We start from the raw sequence: 23366 nt of genomic DNA, 5'->3' as shown, positions 1-23366 counted from the left end.
CGGGCCCAAATCCTTACATTAGGTAGCGGCACCTGCTCGCCCGTGCGGCACCCGCAATTCCCCTCGCTGCAGGCCGGTCTGTTTCCTATCCCAAAATTCTCAAGCATGATCTTGTGCCTGTTGGTGGGGCTAGCCCGTAGGCTCGCCCCAACTTGTGCCGCCCGTAAGATGTCTAGGCCCTTGGCCCTAGACATGTCGTGGAACTTTATCTTAGGATCACAATCCATGTGCGCCCTGGGGGATTGGCTTAGGACATGTCTTGTCCCTCGCCCAAGACTGAGCATTGCTCCCGCGTACACAGCCCAATCCTCAAGCTTGACACTCGCCTAGTGCATCCGCAACTAGCTCGTGCCTCGCCCGAGTAAGGCAACATTTACCCCTTGGCCATTGTCATGCGCGTCTTTCGTGCCATGCCCATACATTGCCCTCGTGACACGCTTCCATCCCGAATTGTACAGTGTCGCCCCACAACTACACCTTTAGGCCAACGGACCCTTGCTTGCATGGTTGAACCCAAGCCATGCTCACAAGTCGACACATGATGCCCCTATGACAGGTGCATCAAGTATCCAATCGGCATGGAGGTCTCGTTCCAACATTCGGCAGCCCGCGGGGCTGGCCGTTCCACACATCGAGCCTCCAACACCACTTTGATGCCCAATGCTAGCCCGAAGGCATTGCGCCCCATAGAGTTTCCCTAACTCGTATGGGTACCTTTGATACTCTTTTTGAGTCATCTAGGCAGGCGCTTGAGGTTACCCCCAAGGTAGCTCGTTCTATTCGGCTCTGTGGCAGCACGTATGGGGGAGGCAGGTCAGAGCTTTCATCACCTATACCCCCCTTATATATGCTTAAAATTAAAAAGCCCAAGTTGCCCGAGTAGACAGTTCTACGTCAGACCATCAGAAGGACCTTTTCTCACCAGTTCTTAGTCGAAATCACAACTCCAAAGTGCGAGTTGTGACATCCTCCCACACTCATAATGTCATCGTCCCCGATGACACATCATGGCTTAAGACATCCCGGAGTCTGCCCCCTCAGGTATGCCCATTTCAGCTCCCTTTGTCCTGTGGGTTGGACTTCCTCGAAGTCCTTTCTTAAAAGGAGTCGTGCCCCATGCACTTCTCCCCCAAGTATCTTCTAAGCGTGCCTCTGCACTTCACCTCCATTCGGTGTTCACTTGGAAAGTGCGGTCTGGTGTCTAACTTTGTGATTGACCCACACTAGTCAATCACACCATGACCCTCACGGTCTTCATGTCCGTCTGAAGCTTTCCTTCACAGGTTAGCACATCAGTGTGCTCTTTTGACGTCGCTCCCATAGCCTTAAGATGCCCTTGGCATGGCTCCCGTAGCCTTTCGCTCCCGTAGCATTAAGACGCCCTCTTGGCATAGCTCACGTAGCATTCCACTCCCGTAGCTTTTAATTGCCCTCACTACCTTGAAGATGTGTTCGCTTCCAGACCCACGACTTTGCCCATATGCCTCTTGCATAGGCGGGATCCTCCCACACTTAATGTGGAGGATACATATTAGCTCTGTCGTCCCACTTGGCATTCGTCCAGCTCTTGGGATGACCTTTGGTGAGTACTACATTCCCAAAGTCATAGTATCGCCGTATTTCCGAACAAAGCTCTTTGTTTTCCAGTTGTCACTTCCTCAACAAGTAGCTAATGCTCCCGGTAGTACTTCAATACTCGCCCTATAGACAGGCACCCTCTTGGCCCTGCTAGCACGGCTTCCCGGTTCGGTGTGCCTCGCACCTGGACACTCACGGTCCCCGATCATTCGACGTACCTCTTTCCAGATTAACACCTTCTAACTTGGAAATCCGCCCAGTTCCGAAGCTTCGCTATACCCTCGAATTCGTTTCCTCACCTTGGCAATGCCCTCAGTCAACCCAAAGGTCTTCTCCCGTAGGAAAGACACTTAACTTGATGCGTTGCACGCATCCTTGGCAAGATCTCTGCTATGATCATGCCTAAGTTTATAGTCCATGGCTCCCACTCTTCGCAATATGGTTGCATGACCTGGAAAACATGGCTTTCTCTTGGCCATCCGAGTCATCGGCATATCACCTCATTCAATAGCACCTTAGACTCACGAAAGACAATGGAATCACCCATTTCTTTCGTCGACCATCAGTATCGGGTTCTCGATCTTTGGTGGCATATGAACATCAATCTCTGCTTTGACGTGATCTCTGCACTGACATCCAAAATGCGCTCACCATATCCACCCTTTGCCTTGACGTTGTGCCATGGCATAGTATGGCCTTAATCAGCTCTGATACCAAGTGTCATGGGCCCAAATCCTTACATTGGGTAGCGGCACCTGCTCGCCCGTGCGGCGCCCGCAGTTCCCCTCGCTGCAGGCCAGCCTGTTTCCTATCCCAGGATTCCCAAGCACGATCCTGTGCCTGTTGGTGGGGCTAGCCCGTAGGCTCGCCCCAACTTGTGCCGCCCGTAAGATGTCTAGGCCCTTGCCCCTAGACATGTCGTGGCGCTTCATCTTAGGATCACAATCCATGCGCGCCCTGGGGGATTGGTTTAGGACATGTCTTGTCCCTCGCCCAAGACTGAGCATCGCTCCCGCGTGCACAGCCCAATCCTCAAGCTTGACACTCGCCTAGTGCATCCGCGACTAGCTCGTGCCTCGCCCTAGTAAGGCAACCTTTAGCCCTTGGCCATTGTCATGCGCGTCTTTCGTGCCATGCCCATACATTGCCCTCACGACACGCTTCCATCCCGAATTGTACAGTGTCGCCCCACAACTGCACCTTTAGGCCAACGGACCCTTACTTGCATGGTTGAACCCAAGCCATGCTCACAAGTCGACACATGATGCCCCTATGACAGGTGCATCAAGTATCCAATCGGCACGGAGGTCTCATTCCAACATTCGGCAGCCCGCGGGGTTGGCCGTTCCACACATCGAGCCTCCAGCACCACTTTGATGCCCAACGCTAGCCCGAAGGCGTTGCGCCGCCCATAGAGTTTCCCTAACTCGTATGGGTACCTCTGACACTCCTTTTGAGTCATCTAGGCAGGCCCTTGAGGTTTTTCCCAAGGTAGCTCGTTCTATACGGCTCGGTGGCAGCACGTATAGGGGAGGCAGGTCAGAGCTTTCATCACCTATACCCCCCTTATATATGCTTAAAATTAAAAAGCCCAAGTTGCCCGAGTAGACAGTTCTACGTCAGACCATCAGAAGGACCTTTTCTCACCAGTTCTTAGCCGAAATCACAACTCCAAAATGCGAGTTGTGACAGACTATCTGTATACGGTCGAAATAGATTTCAACCTTGGCATGTCTGATCGAGTTCGAAGGGTGATGTATCGAAGTAAGATCCCGAAGGGGGGACGAACTAACCTCGAACCCGGGGAGGCCGGTCCGTGTCGAGATCGATATCATAATCAAACTCGAATAAGAATCGAACCATGATGCAGGGTAGACCTACCGTACTGATAATTCAGAGACCAACCAACATTGACCTGGAATCAATTCGAGGGCTCGAACTAGGATCGGGCTCGAACCAAGATCACAAGTTTGAGCCGAAATCAAGCTCAAACCAAAATCGAGCTCGTAGACAAAAGCCGTTGTAATCCCACTAGAGAGAATCTTGGCAGAAATTATGGAAAAGCTGAATTATCATGAGTCTCCCACTGAATATTTATTTTATTATGCTTGGAGCCGAATCCCTCCACTATAAAAGGGCTTGGTTATCATTTCTGTAGGACAAGTTTTTCTAAGACTTACATTGTAATAAAAGTACTATATTCTTCTACAGTAAAAAATAGCTCTTTCAGTTTCTTAGATTAATTCTATTTGTCGAATCCTAAGGTTTATTATTCTTGATAACCTTATCTAGATTGCATTCTCTCCAATCTACATTTATATTTTTATTTATCCTTTCATTTTGTATCAAGTTACGCCACATATCCTGGGAACTGCGTATAAATTCAACTCTATCCATTTTTTGGGTAAACAAAAGTAATAATTCAACTCTTAAAAATTCCTTTTGATTGTTTGAATGCTATTTGTAAATTGTATCTGTAGTATTTTGGCTTTTCCATAAAATAGAATTATGTCATGAATATCACTTAGGCAGGAATATCATGACACTGCCGAAATCAAGGAAGCTCAATGTAAGCACAAAATAATGAATTATTGAAAGTTGAAACTTTATCATCTATACACGTGGTAATAACTGTATAACATTGTTGTGAATATTCTTGTGTATATTGGCTATATAATTTTAACTGTTGTTAGTATTTAAAGGAGTATCTTTCCTTCTTAAGTTAATAAATATTTTCATGTACTAAATACATATATGTATAGAAACTCTGACATAGAATTAAGCCCCCACGTGAGGGGGCGTGCTGAAGATGTAATTAAATAAATAAAAGTATGTTCTCACAAATAGCTTAAACTTTTAGGTGAGATGATCATACACATTAACAATATATAGTTAAAACAGTTAATATACAATCTTCAAAGTCAAGCATTTTTTGTCCTACGTGTCTTCAATCAAACGAACTATGAGCAACACTCAGTATAGAAATAATAACGTTTATTATCATACATATCTTGCTCCAGAATATTTCTTTCATTAAGTAATATTGGATATAATTGTCACAGTGCAGACAATTCTTTTAAATAATAACGTTTATTATCATACATATCTTTCTCGTGCAAGAGATGAATAACTCCATTTATTTAGTTCAATAGTGGGATTTTATACGATCATCAACGGCATATATAATTCCTACTATTGGTAGAATCTTTTTAGGATAGTATTTTACTATTTTTGGACTACTTCCCACATAATTCTCATTGAGAGAATTCCTTTAGGATGATATTCTAATTGTTATTGGACAACTCACCGCTAATATAATTCTCATTGATAGAATTCTTTTAAGATAGTTCTAATTGTTACATTGGAGGACAACGAGTAAATATAACAAAGACCAATGCAAAGAAAATTCTAATTGCTAGCTTTTGGACAACGAGGACTCATTGCCAACTGATTCTAATTCCAATTCTTTTTGGATAGTAACATGAGTATAACAAAAATCAATTCAAAGTTACTTTTATCAGATTGTATATTGTTTGGATATCTTAATCCCCTTTCCTTTTTATCATTGAACTATATTGTCAATGCAATGGGATAATACTAACTTTTTTTTTATATAATTTTTTTTTATTCCCCTTCCCTTTGATTTTCTTTTGATCCCCTTTGTTGGAGCTTTTGCTCCTTTGCTGACACGACCCACGATCTTGGGGTTGTAGGTGGGGGATGCTGTCTATCTGAGCAACCCCTTCTTGCCAGATAATATTAACTTATTTAATGAATCCATTTCTAAAAAGAAGGAGCCAAACATGAACTTATTCTTTTACGATCATTATATTTGTGGAGCTGCAGTAGTAACTTCGTTATTTTCATGTATTGCTTAATTTATGTAACTAATCAAGCTTTGTATCTTTAGGAAAAAATATTGTAACTTGACTAATTAATTTCACTTCACGCCATAACATATCTTCTTAAAAGGTTTCAATATTGGAATGTATTTGCCGCAATATGTTTTCACATAGAGATAACTGTATGTTGCTCTATTATTTCTTTAGCTCATAAGTAAATCACCCGCCAAAAAGGATTAACCAGAATAGAATGAACTAATAATTCGATTCCACACTATGTTGTGTGTAAAGGGGAGAGTTGCTCTACGAAGCTGTGCATTCAATATTCTTATAGAGGAATCATACTAGAAAGAGAATCGAAATGGCCTTCAAAGAAAGCCAGGGAGTGATGGGATACCAATATCGTAAACAAGAGTTATGAATATGACAATGTACACATTACTCTGGATCAGATCGTACGACCTCGGAATAAATAGTGCGTAAAAATGTTTGGAGCCCGAATACACTTGATATTATTTTTATGACTTGAGAGGTTATAATTTATTTAATGGTCTATTTTTAAATTGACTATCAGTTAAAGAACCATTTATTCACTAATGGTTATTGTGTTTATTTTTATTCGTGTATTCCATGCCTATTTAGAATTTCTGTATTTTTATTGTTGGCCCGTAGTAAGTGTCGATGTCGACCCCTCGTCACTACTTATTTGAGGTTAGATTAGATTCTTACTAGGTACATGTTATTTATGTACTCACGCTACACTTCTGCACTAATCGTGCAGGATCTGAGGCAGATGCATCTGAAAGTCATTCAGGCGCGTACCTCCGTTACCCTGAGGTATAGTGGTGAGATACTTTTTGAGTCCGTTCTGCAGTACCCGCAACCTCTCTTTTGTATTTACTTTATGTCTATCGTATTTCAGACAGTAGCATAGGTGTTTTGTATATTTTACTAGTTGCTCATACACTTGTGACACCGGGTCTTGGGAACATGCTAGTAGATACTTTATGGTTTTGAGTATTTGTTTCACTATATCTTGCTCTTTCATTGGTTCACGCTTTACTTTAACATAATTTTCCACTTCCCATTTACTTAATAAATAAGAATCAACTACTTTGAAGTTATTAAAAAGAATAAATACATGGCTAGTTCCCCGTTGACTTGCCTAGCGACAATGTTGGGCGCTACCACGGCCTATAAGGGAAATTGGGTCGTTACATTAAAATTCACCAATGAGTTTTTTCACAATGAGAATTAGTGTAAAATATTACAAGTAGTTTAAGCTACTAATATTTTTCTTACTTGTAATGCTTACTAACATAAATACATTTAATATGCTTGTGTATCACATGATTCTAAATATTTTGCACTTCATATATATATCAAAAGAAAAAACATACTTAAATATTAATGAAAAAAGTAATTAAAGTAATTAACCTGAAAAGACAGGCACACATAGTATTATAGTTGAAGAATATACAACAGATAAATCTGGTCAAAAAGTGTTGCTTCCGACACCAATTGGATATTTTCACTAATTTAGATGAGTCGAGCAATCATTGATCATTCACATAAAATATGCACTTTATTCTTAGACGTATAATTATTTACTCAAAGATTTTTAGTAATATTGATGTTATTCTACCGAATAATATATTATTTGGCTCGGCATACACGTGCAACGCACATGTCAAGGAACATTTTTAATAAATATGTTAGCACTTGTTAATCTACTTAATTTAATCAAGAAATAAAGTAGTATTTTGGTATAAATTGAATTAATCTTTGTTAAGTAAAATTTCATAAGTTTTTGAAGTTTAAAAAATTGACAAATTTAAAAAGTAAATAGATATATTGTTAACTTTTACTATTAGTTTTAATTTCTTAAAAACTTATCCTCAAAATAAAGAGGTTATGAACCAAATAAAGAGTAGAGGAAAAACCCATTTGCTATGCCTAGTGTTGTTTTTAATGTCAAATAATATCGATAACTTAAGTATCTGTCTTAACCCGCTTGCACATATTTTGACTTACCTTGGATATAAAGTACTCACATAGATTTAAAAAAAGAAGTCACTATATAGATTATTAGAAATTGGGTTTTATGGATTAAATGAGTTTTATTATTAAAAACTAAGATTTTAATATGACATGGTATGTCAAAATATATAGTATTTATTTTTTGAGTCAAAATGCAGTAGTTGAGTAATTTTGTTATCCTAAAAAAATAAAATAACTTTGGTAGAATATTTTGATAAGTTGAGTGACGATTCCAAGAATTTACTCTCACAAAGCAGCAACCCGAGTGGGTACACGGGTTTTGAGCTCGGATCCGGTCGGGTAATCGGGCTTTACCAGAAACAGTTTCAGTAGCTGCATGATGCGTACTAAAACAGGTGCTTCAATGGCAAAATCATTTGATTCCCAGAAATGCCTTAAGAGAATCGGATTAGGTGTTTACCCGAAAAATCGGATAACGTTGAATTTATGTATGGTTCTAAGAGTAAGTAGATTCCTTTGATCTGGAAATAACAATACACGTATTTATGGTGCAAAAAATAAAAAATGATGAACAAAGATATTTAGTGAGCTTTAGAAAGATAAACACAATGTATTCTTAATCCTAGCGAAAAGTCCTCTCTATTACAATCTATCTTGCCTTTTATAGCCAAGGATCACTACTTTATCTATAGCAACATGATGGAATAATATTACTAGTGGAGGACCCATGATGGTGTGTCTCCTCCTTAATTCCCGCCGAGATTCTCTCTTTTGGTGCGGTTGTAACAGCTTTTTGTCTGTGAACTCGATACTGACTCGAGCTCGGTATCGGATCGGAACCTCGGCCTTGGTTTCGAGCTAGGTGATCACGTTCGGGCATCGATGTTCGGGACATGTATCGGTCGATGTTACCTCGGTCAATTCGAACGCCTCGAGCTCGACGCCCCCATCTCGGAATTCGTTCGGGTTCTCCATGAAGACCCCCCTTGACTGAAATACCATCCTCGATCGATCTTCATGATCGAGGATCGGTTTTAACCGTATACAGATAGCCCCCTCGTTTCTTGAAAAGGAGATGACGAGAAACGATGTGATTTCCCTGAGGTTCGACCGAATCAATGATGACGTTTCTATCGACTTTGGCTGTGACGTGCGTGATAGTTGTCCCATCGATTTGGTTTCATCGAGGCATTTAATGTGTGTCAGTCGGTGGTCGGCCACCGCTAGAGACGAATCGCCATGCCTTATAAATAGTTTTCCCATATAATGTTTTTCACTTTTGTGCTTCCTCTTTTCCCAAATTCCCTTTGATTATTTTCTCTTATTTCGTTGCTTTAGTGCCGCTTATACCAGAGTTTTGGTGTTGTCCCCTCTTTCACCTTTCTTTGCGGCTTTTTCTTCTTATATTGATGGCGAAAACTTCAAAGATCGTACCTCACAAGGAGAAAGCTTCTTCCTTACGGCCGTGTGACGATGAGGCGCCAACCGAGCCGTCCGTTCAAGATTATATTCCCGGCCCGTGTATTTTAAGAACTGATTTTAAGGTAGAGAACCCTTCGTCCGTTCCGGGTTGGTGTGAGCACGTATCGATGTATATGTGCTCTATAGCGGAGGTTCACCTCGAGGTCGTCAGAAAAGACTGCGGCTGGGGTTCTGAGGTTGTGTTACAAATTCCATCCTCCGATGAGAGCGTCACTACCTATGTGGAGGGATTTTTAAGTGTTTACACCTATCCCTTTACGTTGGGAGCTGTCGATCCCGTAATTTTTGATTTCTCCAGGAGATATTAGGTCACCCTCGGCCAAATTCATCCTTCCTTATGGCGTATAGTCATCTTATTGTGTTTCTTCTCTATCAAAGCCGGAGGGTTGAATTTTTCTCTGAACCACCTTATATGACTGTATCGGCCTCAGATTTATCGTGGACTAATTAGGCTATATCGTCGGGCATCGAAGGCTTTGATGTCGAGCATCGATGAAGATAAGGATCGAGGTTGGATGGGTCGATATATTCGAGTGAGGACTCGTGATCTTATCCCGGAGGAAAAGATGTCGTTTCCTGAAAAATGGAATTTCGACCGTAAGTGATCCATGTTTGCTTTTCGTGTCCTTTTCCGTATTTGTTAATATTATTTTCTGATGTCCAGCTGCACCTTGGATGCCACAAGCTGTGCCTGATCTCGAGGATTGGGTTCGAAAGTTAGCCTTGACTTCATCCTATGCCGAGCGTGCTTGGCGTGATTTAGCTAAAGGTAGATGGGAGGCCAAGAATCATGGTGAGGTTTGGTTCCTGTTTCCCTCGAGGTATATTCTGCATTCATTTCGTTATCAATTTTTCCTTTGTATATAGGTGTAACTAGGGATGCCATTTTGCGGCCTTCGAGCAGTGATGAAGGAAACAAGCCCCCGGTCCTGGAACAGGGAAAAGAAAAGAAACGAAGGGCTTCCTCTCGGCCGGAGGACCCTAAGCCCAAAACTCGAAAGGTGAGGAGAAAAATCATTGCCCTTTCGATCGACTCGGTCCAACGACTGAGGGAGGAAGTGAAAGAAGAAGATAGCTCCTCGGCTTTGGTAGTCCGACCTACGGAGGCAGTCGAGTTTGCTAGAGCTGCTGAGCCGATGGCGGCCGTGCCCATCGGGGTTGGTTCCGAAGACCTAAGTCTCGATCAGAGTACTCCGAGTGATTTGCTCGGGGCAATGGCAATGGTCATTCACCTTCCCTTCCGTCTTTTTTTGAGGAGGCGTTGAAGGAGGCCCGAGAGCTGAAGACTCCTGATATTTGTGTTGGCTCAGGTGCAGCGGATCCTTTTAAGGATTGTTTTACTGGTGTTGATGACAGTTCTGATATCGGTGATGCTTCTCTTTTGTTAGAGGAAGCTCAGCGTTTTATTACTCGGGTAATGATTCTTCCATACTTGGCTTCTTTGTTCTTTTCCATACTTGACTGTTCCGATATCGGTGATCCCTCTTTGCTTTATTGGTGCTGATGATAGTTTCTAACTATGCAGACCATCAGTAGGTTTCGAGTTGATCTTAGCCATTATGAGGCCGAACTCCGGAAGGTCCTAGGTGAAAGAGATGACCTTCGGCTTCTTTGTAGCAAAAAGGAGGAGACTATAAAGGATCTTCAAGCGGATTTGGCTAAGGTTCGTGAAGAAAGGGTCGAGCTCGATCAGCTGGTGAGCCTCGTTCTGTTAAAGTATGGATTCGACTCGACTGTGGAATTTAACCCTTCGTTGTCTCAGTTGCAGCAAAAGATCGAGAAGATCGGGCTACTTCGAGAGGAGGTCGATCAAATTCGGGCCGAATGCAACCAGTGGAAGAAGACAATTGACCGTCTGGCAGTGGAGAAAGAAACCATCTTAACAAAGTTATTATTAGCCGACGTTCAGCTTCGAAACGTCAAGCAAAAGGTGTCGGTTCAAGCTAAGAAAATCGATGAGCTTGAGATACGACTTGCTGAGGCTAAGGCGGAGGTTGAGTCGTCGAAAGTTTTGGCGGATAAGTCTATTGTTGTATATCGAGCTGATGTTGAGGCCGCTCAGGTGGAGGCCCGGGAAGCGGCAAAGATTGCCGATGCTCGAGCTCATTGGGTTGCCGAACTTGTTAAGTGTAGATCTCGGAAGGAGACCCTCGAGGAGATTCATGCTCGAGGTTTCGATCTTACCGAAGAGGTAAGAAAGGCAAAAGAGCTTGAAGCGGAAGCGGAAGCCTTGGCTTCTGATGATGATGATGATGATAACGATGATGGTAGCAAAAGCGGGTCCGAGGGTGGGGAAGACCCCGACCCAGAAGCTTAGAGTCTAATTCTCATTATCTGTAAATTAATTACGTAGGCAATTTTGTATATATATAACAAGGTCGATTTTGATCGGTCAGATTTGGAGTGACGTCTTGCTTGTTGAGTTGATCGTAATGTGGTGGTTAACGTAAACTCGTAGCTTTTTCAATGTTTCAAATTCGATTGGGTCCTTGTTCGAACTCGGTATCCCGTAGGCTTTAATATTTGAGTGTTTATTTCGAACTCGATATAGAAGTGGGCCGTGGGCTTAATATTCGAGTGTTTATTTTGAACTCGAGATAATGTGGTAGCCCGTAGGCTTAATATTCGAGTGATTATTTCGAACTCGAGATAATGTGGAAGCCCGTAGGCTTAATATTCGAGTGATTATTTCGAACTCGGTGTTGAAGTAACCCGTAGGCTCAACGGTCGACTGAGTATTTCGAACTTGATATAGAAGTAGCCCGTAGGCTTAATATTCGAGTGATTATTTCAAACTCGAGATAACGTGGAAGCCCGCAGGCTTAATATTCGAGTGATTATTTCGAACTCGGTGTTGAAGTAACTCGTAGGCTCAACGGTCGACTGAGTATTTCGAACTTGATATAGAAGTAGCCAGTAGGCTTAATATTCGAGTGTTTATTTCGAACTCGAGATAATGTGGTAGCCCGTAGGCTTAATATTTGAGTGATTGTTAATTCTGGTTGCATAATAAATCTCAAGTCATTGTACATGTTTTTGGGGCAATCTATTATGAGCATGGTTCATTTTGACCATTGTGGCTCTTACAATTTTTCCTCTATTGTTGTGAGAAGGCTTTGTTGCATCTGAACTTGATGTATTTGAGGCCCTGGTGCCCCCCAGTATTCTAGGCCGTTCGGACTAAGGGTCAAAAGCCTCGGATACTGTTTTGAAAGCGCAGCACGATCGATGGTTGCCTCATTAAAAACCTTGCCGCAAAAAACCCATTTGGGAAAAAAAAATCGGTCTAAGGAAAAAAGAGTGCAACACGTGCTTTTGAGTAAAAGAATACTTCTGTTCTTTGTTCGAACTTCTGTACGGGACAGTTGATTAAATATGGGAGAGGTCGGACCTTAGCAGTAGTACCGTTTTAGATGTGATACATTCCAACTGCTTGATAGCTGTTTGCCGTTTATGATGCCGAGCATGTACGATCCTTTCCCAAAGTTTTCGAGCACCTGGTATGGTCCTTCCCAATTTGGTCCTAGTTTTCCTTCGTTTGGATTCCGAGTATTGATGGTGACTTTCCTTAACACCAAGTCCCCTGGCTTGAAGTGGCGAAGTTTAGTTCTTCGATTGTAATACCTTTCGATTCGTTGCTTTTGTGCGGCCAACCAGATGAGGGCAGCTTCTCGTCCTTCGTCCGATAATTCAAGGCTGGTGTTCATAGCCTCGTTATTTGATTCTTCCATCATGAATCAAAATCTGAGACTAGGCTCTCCGACTTCGACTGGCATCAATGCCTCGGAGCCATATACTAAGGAGAATGGGGTCGCCCCTGTACTGGATTTCGATGTTGTTCGATATGCCCAAAGGACTTCGGGCAGGATTTCTCTCTATTTTCCTTTAGCGTCGTTCAATCTCTTCTTCAGATTTTGAAGAATAGTTTTGTTTGTTGATTCGGCTTGTCCGTTTCCACTGGGGTGGTATGGGGTTGCTAGTATCCGTCTTATTTTGTGGTCTTCGAAGAATTTTGTGATTTTGTTGCCAATGAATTGCTTCCCATTATCACATACTATTTCGGATGGTATCCCGTATCGGCATATGATATGATCCCACAAAAAGTCGATAACCTCTTTTTCTCTTACTTTCTCGAACGCCTGTGCTTCAACCCATATAGAAAAATAGTCAGTCATAAACAAAATAAATCTGGCTTTACCTGGGGTCGATGGTAGGGGGCCGACGATGTCCATTCCCCATTTCATGAATGGCCATGGCGATAGGACCGAGTGAAGTTGTTCTCCGGGCTGATGGATCATTGGAGCAAACCTTTGACATTTATCGCATTTACGAACAAATTCTTTTGCGTCTTTGCCCATATCGATCTAATAATACCCTGCTCTGATCACTTTTCGAACTAACATGTCGGCACCGGAGTGATTGCCACAAGTGCCCTCGTGTACTTCCCGGAGGATGTAATTGGTATCTCCAGGACCTATGCATACCGACATCGGTCCATCGAATGTTCTTCGATATAACGTTCCGTCCGCAGTCAAAATAAATCGAGCAGCTTTAGTTCGAAGGGTCCTGGACTCTTTGTGGTCTGAAGGGAGCTTTCTGTTTTTTAAGTATTCAATATACTTGTTTCTCCAATCCCAGGTTAAGCTGGTAGAATTTATTTCGGCGTGCCCTTCTTCGATTACAGATCTTGAAAGTTGAATGACAGTTTTCGAGTTCAAATCATTTACCTCGACCAATGATCCCAAATTAGCAAGCGCATCGGCCTCGTTATTCTGTTCTCGTGGAACATGTCGTAGACTCCATTGTTTGAAATGGTTCAAAGTGATAAGCAGTTTGTCCAAATACCTTTGCATTCTGCCTTCTCGGATTTCGAAGGTTTTGTTTACTTGACTCACCACTAGCAAAGAGTCGCAATTGGCCTCAACGACCTCCGCTCCCAAATTTCTAGCTAGCTCGAGACCTGCAATTATGGCTTCATACTCGGCCTCGTTGTTAGTTAACCTGATAGTTTTAATAGCTTGCCTAATAATGTTACCCGTGGGAGATTTTAAAACTATGCCTAGCCCGGACCCCTTTACGTTCGAAGCTCCGTCCGTAAAGAGGATCCATGCCCTCATTGATAAATTTGATTTTAACAGTAGTTCTTTTTTGACTTCGGGTACGAGGGTCGGTGCGAAATCGGCCACGAAGTCTGCTAAAATTTGAGACTTGATGGTTGTTCGAGGTCGATATTCGATATCATACCCGCTGAGTTCGATGGCCCATTTGGCCAATCGGCCCGATAGTTCAGGTCTATGTAAAATATTACGAAGTGGGCAGGTGGTTAATACGCTTATGGGGTGGCATTGGAAGTACGGTCGTAATTTCCTATAGGCGCTAACCAGCGCAAGCGCCAATTTTTCCAAGTGCGGATATCTAGTTTCCGCTTCCCCTAAGGTCCGACTTACGTAGTAAACAGGAAATTGCGTACCTTCCTCTTCTCGAACCAGGACACTGCTTATGAAAACTTCTAATACTGCCAAGTACAGGTAAAGTTTTTCGTCGGTTTTTGGAGTGTGCAGCAGTGGTGGGTTCGATAGATATCATTTCAGTTCCTGTAACGCTAGTTGGCATTCCAGTGTCCAAGCGAAGTCGTTCTTCTTTTTGAGTAGAGAGAAAAATTTGTGGCTTCGATCTGATGATCTCGAAATGAATCGGCCTAAGGCTGTTATTCTTCCTGTTAACCTTTGTACAGCTTTCACGCTGTTCACGATGGTGATGTCCTCAATGGCCTTGATTTTGTATGGGTTAATCTCGATTCCCCGATCTGACACCATGAAGCCGAGGAACTTACCCGAGCCGACTCCGAAAGCATATTTTTCGGGGTTGAGACTCATGTTGTATTTCCTCAGAATATCGAATGTTTCCTGCAAATGGGTCAGATGGTCCTCTGCGCGTAGGGACTTGACTAGCATGTCATCAATATATACTTCCATTGATTTACCTATTTGTTCTTCGAACATTCTATTTACTAGGCGTTGATAAGTAGCTCCTGCATTTTTTAGCCCGAAGGGCATTACGTTATAACAATATGTTCCATATCTGGTCACAAACGAAGTCTTTTCCTGATCTTCCGGGTTCATCTGGATTTGATTATACCCGGAATAGGCATCGAGAAAGATAAGGATCTCGTGGCCGGCCGTGGCATCGATCAAGTGATCGATGTTGGGCAGTGGATAAGAATCTTTGGGGCATGCTTTGTTCAAGTCCTTGTAGTCTATACACATTCTAAGTTTGTTTCCCTTTTTAGGCACTACGACCACATTGGACAACCATTCGGGGTATTTTACCTCTCTAATGGATCCTATTTTGAGCAGTTTAGTTACCTCATCTTTTATGAATGCGTGCTTTACCTCCGATTGGGGTCTTCTTTTTTGCTTTACCGATCTGAATCTAGGGGACACACTTAGTCGATGTGTTGTTATGTCCGGCGGGATTCCTGTTATATCTAAATGGGACCAAGCAAAGCAATCGATGTTATCGATAAGAAATTGAATGATTTTCTTTCTGAGTTCGGGTCTCAAACCCCTTCCCAGGTATACCTTTCGTTCGGGCCAGTGATCGATCAAAATGATTTGTTTCAATTCCTCAATAGTTGATTCGGTGGCATCAGAGTCATCGGGGGTCATGAAGGATCGAGGGATCCACTGATCATTATCTTCTTCGATGCTCTGCTTATCTTGCTGGGTCGGGGCCGATGTCTTTGGTTGCTATTTGGCGTTCCGGTCTTCAACTGTGCCTCCTTTTGAACCCGATCCATTCACTGGCGAAGACGAAGATGTTGGTTTTGCTTCTTCGATGGAGAACATTTCCTTTGCGGCTGGTTGTTCTCCGTACACTATTTTGACACCTGTCGGTGTTGGGAATTTGAGGACCTGGTGCAGGGTCGAAGGTACAGCTCTCATGTTGTGGATCCACGGCCTTCCGAAAAGGGCATTATATCTCATATCGCCTTCGATCACGTGAAACTTTGTTTCCTGAATTGTTCCGGCGATGTTTATCGGTAGGTTTATCTCGCCTTTGGTGGTTTCGCATGCCATATTGAATCCGTTAAAAACCAAAGTTGCGGATACGACCCGGTTTTGTAGGCCGAGCTGTTTTACGACCTTCGATCTGATGATATTGGCCGAGCTACCTGGATCAATTAACACACGCTTAATTTTATTCATGAGTATGGATATTACCAGTACATCGTTATAGGGTTGGATGATTCCATCTGCATCTTCATCATTGAACGATAAAGTCCCTAAGGGAGTGTAATCTTGAAATCGAGATCGCTTTTCCCTCACAATCGACGTTTTAGCGCGCTTGAGCATAGGTTCCTGAGGGGTATCGACGCCGCCGATGATCATGTGAATGATGTGCTATGGTTCTTCTTCTTCGTTTTGCTTGCCGAAGTCCTTGTTTTTAAAATGGTTCTTCGCCCTATCACTCAAAAATTCCCTAAGGTGCCCTTTGTTAAACAAGCGGGCTACTTCCTCTCTTAATTGTCTGCATTCTTCCGTTTTGTGATCATGGGTGCCATAATACTCGCATATTTAATTGGGATTCCTTTGGGCCGGATCGGTCTGCATGGGTCGAGACAATCTGGTATCTTTGATGCGTCCGATAGCCGATACGATGGCGGATGCATCGATGTTGAAGTTATATTCCGATAATCGAGGAACTTCTATAGGATCGGCATGTTTATCAAAGCCTCTCTTGCTCATAAGTCCCCGAGAATTTTGCCCCCGATCATACCTGCGGTTATTCCTAACTGTCTCATGTGCCGAACCGTGGTTCACTCGATCTGTGACGTACGACCGGTATCGGTCTCTGTTTGACCTTTGTTCTCTGTTGGTTTCCTTCAGAATTTTAGTGGTTGCGCGGTTCTGACGCGTGGGTTCATACGGAAATCCGAATTGATCATCTTCGACCCTGATTTTCGATTGATACCGATTGTATATATCCGCCCAAGTTATTGCAGGGTATTCGATCAAGCTTTGTTTCAGCCGACGTGATGCTGTCGAACTCAGTCCGTTCAACCCTTAGGTGAAAGCTTGTACGGCCCAGTCGTCTATGACTGGTGGCAAATCCATGCGTTCTATTTGAAACCGGGATACGAATTCCCTCAGTATTTTGTCACCCCTTTGTTTTACTTTGAATAGATCTGATTTCCTCGTTGCGACCTTTATGGCACCAGCATGTGCTTTTACGAATAAATCTGCTAACATGGCAAAAGAATCGATAGAATTCGGTGGCAAGTTATGATACCAGATCATTGCTCCTTTTGCGAGGGTCTCTCCGAACTTTTTCAATAATACGGACTCGATCTCATCGTCTTCCAAATCGTTGCCTTTGATGGCACATGTATAGGAGGTGAGATGTTCGTTAGGATCGGTTGTACCGTTATATTTGGGAATTACGGGCATACAGAACTTTTTTGGGATCAGTTTCGGGGCCGCGCTTGATGGAAAAGGCTTTTGTATGAATTTCTTCGAATCCAGCCCTTTCATCATGGGCGGAGCCCCCGGGATCTGATCGATCCTAGCATCATATGTTTTGAATTTTTTGTCGTTGGCTTCGACTCGCTTTGTGAGTTCCTCGAGCAGTTTAGCAATTTCAGGAGCGGTTCCTGATTTTCGCTCGTTCGGTTTCACTGTGTCGGGCTCCGTTCTGGGGGTTACTTCTCGAAGAAGTGGATTGGAGTTTGGATTACTTCGCATATGAGTTTGGCTCTGCAACTGAGCTATCGCTACTTGTTGGGCTTGTAGCATTTCGAAAATCATACGCAAGCTGACCCCGATTTCCCCCGTGCTGTGGGTGTCTCGGGCTATGGGTCGAGCGCCACCCTGAACGCTTCTTTCCTGCTCGGAACGTTGATTCGCTTCTAGAGCTATTCGTGAATTGATATCTACTGGTACTTCGGCTCAAATTTCGGGTTCCTCGATTCGAGCCTCGTTGCCGTTGTTGGGTAGCCTTTCGGCCACGGGCACCAAGTTGTTGGTTTAATCCTGAAGGCCGGCTTCGAGGTCAATTGGCAGAGCCATTGCTGGTATGAAGTTGTAAGCTGGAGTGTGCTGTATATTTGTATCAAATAATCACTTGTTATCCTTAGCCCCACGGTGGGCGCCAAACTGTTTACCCGAAAAATCGGATAACGTTGAATTTATGTATGGTTCTAAGGGTAAGTAGATTCCTTTGATCTGAAAATAATAATACATGTATTTATGGTGCAAAAAATAGAAAATGATGAACAAAGATATTTAGTGAGCTTTAGAAAGATAAACACAATGTATTCTTAATCCCAGCGAAAAGTCCTCTCTATTACAATCTATCTTGCCTTTTATAGCCAAGGATCACTACTTTATCTATAGCAATATGATGGAATAATATTACTAGTGGAGGACCCATGATGGTGTGTCTCCTCCTTAATTCCCGCCGAGATTCTCTCCTTTGGTGCGGTTGTAACAACTTTTTGTCTGTGAACTCGATACCGACTCGAGCTTGGTATCGGATCGGAACCTCAGCCTTGGTTTCGAGCTAGGTGATCACTTTCGGGCATCGATGTTCGGGACCTGTATCGGTCGATGTTACCTCGGTCGATTCGAAAGCCCCGAGCTCGACGCCCCCATCTCGGAATTCGTTCGGGTTCTCCATGAAGATCCCCTTGACTGAAATGCCATCCTCGATCGATCTTCATGGTCGAAGATCGGTTTTAACCGTATACATTAGGCAAAGAAGATTATCACTTTTGGAAGCAAGTGGGAAAGGCGTTGCTATGCACTTACACGGAGGGGCGGAGCTACAGTAGTGGGTGGGTTCGGGCGAACCCATTGACTTTTTTCGGAACGCTGTATTTGTATTGAAATATTGATTAAATCTATATAAATATATACTGATAAACCCATTAATAAAAGTGGTCTTTGTTCAACAATAAGGGTTGTGAGTTCGCTGGAAAAGATGGAAGTTCGATTTTTCTGCAAACAGTGTTTTATTTTAAAATTTATAATTATGACTCTGCTTACACGTTGTTCGGGGTAGCAAGGGTGTGGAATGAAACGTCGCCGCTTGGTTGGTGGACCTTAAAGCCAAAGCCCAAAGAAGAAAAAGAACTAGCACAACTTTACGAACGCCGTAAATTTCCATATCCAGGGGACGAGAAGGCCATGGAAGAGTTCGTTGCCAAAGGTGGAATGATTGGTACTACAATTGGTCCTAAAGGAATCGTTGAATCTGATAAAGATTCGTTTAATTATCAGAAAGTATTGCAGGATAAGAAATTTGAGCAAGAAGCCTTCAAGCCGTGGATCAGGATGAGGAATGAAGTCATTTCTGAGCTACAAGAGAAAGGATATGATGCAGAGTGAGTGAATTTATTTAATTCTTGTATTTTCTTTTGCAAATTAGTAAGTAATATTGTATTTTGGACTTTGGAGTTGGACATATTTGCAGTGTGAGGAATTATGGAATAAGGTTTTAACTATTTTAGCTCAATCAAGTGTTATTATCGGATATGGTGGACCATTGCCATTTTGTAGTGTTAACAACTGTAATGTCATTTGTCATTTTAACAGAAAAAAGTGTTAACCACACAGTTTTACCAAACACATCAACTGCATATTTTCAGATTCAACACTTAAAAAGTGCTTTTAAGCCCAAGTGCTTTACTTTTATTTAGCTAACCTAAACGGGCTCTTAATCTGCAGAATGTGATTTTTTTTCCTTGTCAAAGTCTTAGTATTTACTTCATTTGTAGTACCTACATATCCTTTTTGGTTGACATCAATTTATATGATGCTATACTTGTGAACTCATTAGTTTTGTCGTTCAAATGTGTGCTGATTATCTTAAAGTTTCACGGCCTAGATCACCTCCTTGTTGCTCTCTTTGATTATCTGAGAACTCATTAGTTTTGTTGTTGAAATTGACGTGTTCTCAACAATATTGTTCACGGTCATTTATATTGTTCATGTAATCCTCTTTCTCTTGAAAATTTTGAACTTGGACACTCTGCATTGACCAGATAGTGCATGTACTGGATTTATTTATGCATTCTAGCTGATGTTTTATAATAAATGAGTTGGTAAGTGAACTCGACACACATTCATCCTTTATTATTTTTATACAAAAAACTATACTTCACTAAGATTTTTGCCTTTTTCTTTACTATAATCACTCGACAGTTGAATGATGTTACAAGAGAACAAATTGTCTCTCTTTTGAATTTGTGAATATCTGCTATCCCATGACCATGTCTGAGTTTCATATTTCCAAAAGGAAATAGTATGCCAAAGCAATTGGTATTGCGATCAGCATGCCAAAGATTACCCTACAATCAGAATGAAACCACATCAAAAATCATATCTGCTTAAAATGTTCTTAGTGAAGAAGTTAAAAGTTCGAGTTGATAGTTCTATCTGGTACCCTGTACTTAAGATAGTAGGATGTATGTTATATTCCTTGGCAAACACAAAAGGAACAATTCCTTGGGGAAGGGCTGCCTGCAATACAAAGTACAGTGTTAACTAATCTTCCATGAATCGACAACAGAAAAACAATATACTTTCACCTGCACTATCGCCAATTTTAGCAATTTTCCCCTTAGTCCAACAGCAATAGATGAGATTGCCATGAGTACAGGTCCAAGAACAAACTTTAGTGCCATTGCTAATATTGCTTTTCTGGTTCCGCATGCTATAATACTAGCTTGGGATGCCATGAAAACACCTGTTAAATTAGTGCAATATGAGTAGTTGAGCCATTTGCTTTCTCGTTGATACTCTAGTAATTCATGCGATGAGTACTTTTTATCCATTGTACCTATGCTAAACATTGCCATTCCTAGCCCTCCATCTGAAAGTATTGATATTGATCGTCCAACAATTGTTGGTAGATTGATTCCCCACCTGCACTTCATTTTGTGTAAACAAAGAAGTCCACTGATTTTTTATGAGGAGTTTCTGAAGATAGATTTGTTTTTCTAGAGATCATTAATAAGGCTTTACCTGAAGTGTATGCCGGACCAAATAATACCCGCAAGAGTTGCATGTGTATTAGGATTTATTATGAGTTTCCTTCCAACTGTTAGAAGAATTAGCATAATCTTTGTCTTCCTCGGGCATATGGCTTTTGCTTCCTCCTCCCTGTCCTCTTCTAGTTCTGATTCTTCAGGGACCTCGAGCTCAACTTTCAATGGCAGAATATATATTTCATAAGAAAAAGAGCAAGCATATTGATGTTTGCTTTAATAGTTGTCACATTGGATTTCTGGAAATTGTCATGCTGAAGATCATAGATAAACAAAGACACTAACAGCTTAAACTACCTGATCTCCTTTACATTTCTGTTGGGGTTGGTCATCATTTTAAACTTAATTGCTAACTTCTAATGAGCTGTCCTTTTTTTTCTTCTTCTTCTTTCGTTTTGTTGGGGGGACCGGGGGGGGGGGGGGGTTGAGTAAGCTGGATGGATGCATGATATAGTAGTTCTGTTAGTTCTAAACTTCAGGAACCAATTATGACTACTGTCAACTTTTGTCATGGTTGTCTAACCAAACTTCCTGTTTGTTTCATTTAGGTGAGTTGAAAGTGCATCTGTCTCTTGCAAGTAGATGAATCACCTCTCAGTTCTTGAGTTTTTGCTACCAAACTACGTTAATAAGTTTAAGGATTAACCTATGCCTTCCTGTAATTGTGAAACTAGTTTAGAAAATGAGAAAGGAGCATTTCACAAATTGAGTGCATGCTACACGATATCACAAATTATTTTATCTAGAAATCATATGATACAGGCTAATCTGTGGGGCCCAGAATAGGATTCTCTTTTCACTTTAACACATTTGCAATCTACTGCTTTCTGGTTCTTAACAGTTAAAATTGGAGTGCTTTAAATAGGTTCTGTTACACGGATGCCATTCAAATAAATATCCAACATTTAGGAACCATGTTCTGTTATCTGTGTACATACCTGCTACTTCCGATGGTGATGGCACATAAGATTCTTTAGTTGCATTGAGCTCAAACAAGAATAGTAGGAGGTTGTACCAAATTAAACTCTGTAGTACAATTATCTGCACTAGTAGTTCTGCTGCTGCATCACCAAAAATGGCCTTTACTAGTGGAATCCCCAAGATTAAGGTGTTTGGAAGGGTTGAAGCCGAAAGACCTGTTATGATCCAAGTCAGGTTTCCTCTGGGCTTCAGTTTGGCAAAAACTGCCAGTAGAAAGAGAGCAAGAATTTTTTGTATGAAATCTGCTAATAGAAGCTTCAGATTTACTTTGTAGAGGTTGCTTTCTGATATCACTTGGAAGGATAATAAAGGTATTGAAAATTTCGCCACAAACTTGTTGATGCCAGAGCATTGCTCTGGTGAAAAGAGTTTCCACCATCTTACAGAAATATAGGCTAAGATCATGACGACATATAAAGGGATAGTGGCTGCCACGACATGGTAGACATCACGTAGGGATATCATGGTACTTCTTGTTTGGTTTTCATATCTTGAAACCTTGGTAACAGGGCCTTTTATGCTGTTTAGTTTGCTTTATTGGCATATGCTGGGAAAGTGAAGACTACATCTTTCCGTTGAAGCTTTCTGACTAATCTTTTTGAGTTTTATCCCAGCATCAGTTGGTTATCATATTGTGAAAGTTTTTACTAAATTATGGCTTTGTAGATTCACATACACTGCAGAAAGTAATCTAATTTCCCTGTGCGTGCGTCTCCCCTCAGATAATGCACCTTTTTAGGTTGTAAATTTGATATTACTGATGTTTATCATGTTTACATGCTCAAAATGCAAGTGTATCTAATCTTGTTTGCCAAAAAGTTGATTCTGTTTTTCTTCATGTGGTTAAGCCCTTTTTGCTCATTTCTTCATGCGGCATAGGTGTTTGCCTAAACCTATCTCAATAGGCTGGAAATAGTAAACTCTACATGCTTTATTTTTTCTCCTGTTTTGTACCCCACTTGCACTTTATTTTCCTATAAGTTTTCATTTAGGAAGAGGTATTGTACTGCACTTTACATGCAGTGATCTATACTGCACTAAAATGCCTTGATTGAACAGTTGAACTATTTGTCTTTACTTTGATGGCAGCAAAAATCAGGGAAAACTGTTAAGTGATCCTGCCTGATGCCTATATCTTAATTTATGCAGTTGCATAGACTAGACTTTAGCTGCCAGGTTATCTGAAAAAGTAAGCTAGGAGAATAAAGAAGTGAATTGCAAAAGAAGTAACTGACTTGATGAGTAAATAACGTTGTTGAAGTAAGAATTTTTGCTATATATGGTCAAAGTTTTGGAATAAGTATTACAGGGTTTTGCTTTTACAGGTATGAAATTTTCACAGGCTAAGTTCTGGTGCCTCTTTATTGAGTATTATTATTATTATTATTATTATTTTGGGTGTATTACATGACTGTTGGACTCTTGAAATATGA

General features: G+C 41.7%; 2 protein-coding genes across 3 annotated transcripts in view; one reads left to right on the top strand and one right to left on the bottom strand.

Moving 5' to 3' along the window:
• Positions 1-19436, top strand: part of LOC104109836 (uncharacterized) — a 31147-nt gene extending 11711 nt beyond the window's left edge. The window contains exons 2-4 of the mRNA XM_070195772.1: positions 7715-7873; positions 18657-18716; positions 18954-19436. Of these exons, the coding sequence (XP_070051873.1) occupies positions 7798-7873; positions 18657-18716; positions 18954-19291 (474 nt within the window). The 5' untranslated portion in view covers positions 7715-7797 and the 3' untranslated portion in view covers positions 19292-19436. The remainder of the gene's footprint in view (positions 1-7714; positions 7874-18656; positions 18717-18953) is intronic.
• A 503-nt stretch (positions 19437-19939) lies between these two features.
• LOC104109832 (auxin efflux carrier component 8) lies at positions 19940-22527 on the bottom strand. 2 transcript variants are annotated; one of them, XM_018775479.3, is made up of 6 exons: positions 21856-22527; positions 20930-21099; positions 20745-20830; positions 20494-20651; positions 20349-20425; positions 19940-20253 (listed from the first exon to the last, which is right to left on the bottom strand). In XM_018775479.3, exons 1-6 carry the CDS (start codon positions 22396-22398, stop codon positions 20187-20189), a joined length of 1101 nt encoding a protein of 366 aa, XP_018630995.1. In that variant the 5' UTR covers positions 22399-22527; the 3' UTR covers positions 19940-20186. The 2 variants fall into 2 exon arrangements, with proteins under 2 accessions (XP_018630995.1, XP_009617494.1); XM_009619199.4 differs by having other exon boundaries at positions 20930-21110; positions 21891-22525.
• Positions 22528-23366: the final 839 nt, after the last annotated feature.

This window comes from Nicotiana tomentosiformis, chromosome 2 (assembly GCF_000390325.3).
Source record: "Nicotiana tomentosiformis chromosome 2, ASM39032v3, whole genome shotgun sequence".
Taxonomy (NCBI): domain Eukaryota; kingdom Viridiplantae; phylum Streptophyta; class Magnoliopsida; order Solanales; family Solanaceae; genus Nicotiana; species Nicotiana tomentosiformis.
The sequence above is the reverse complement of the archived record's forward strand: the minus strand, read 5'-3'. Positions and strand labels throughout refer to the sequence as shown.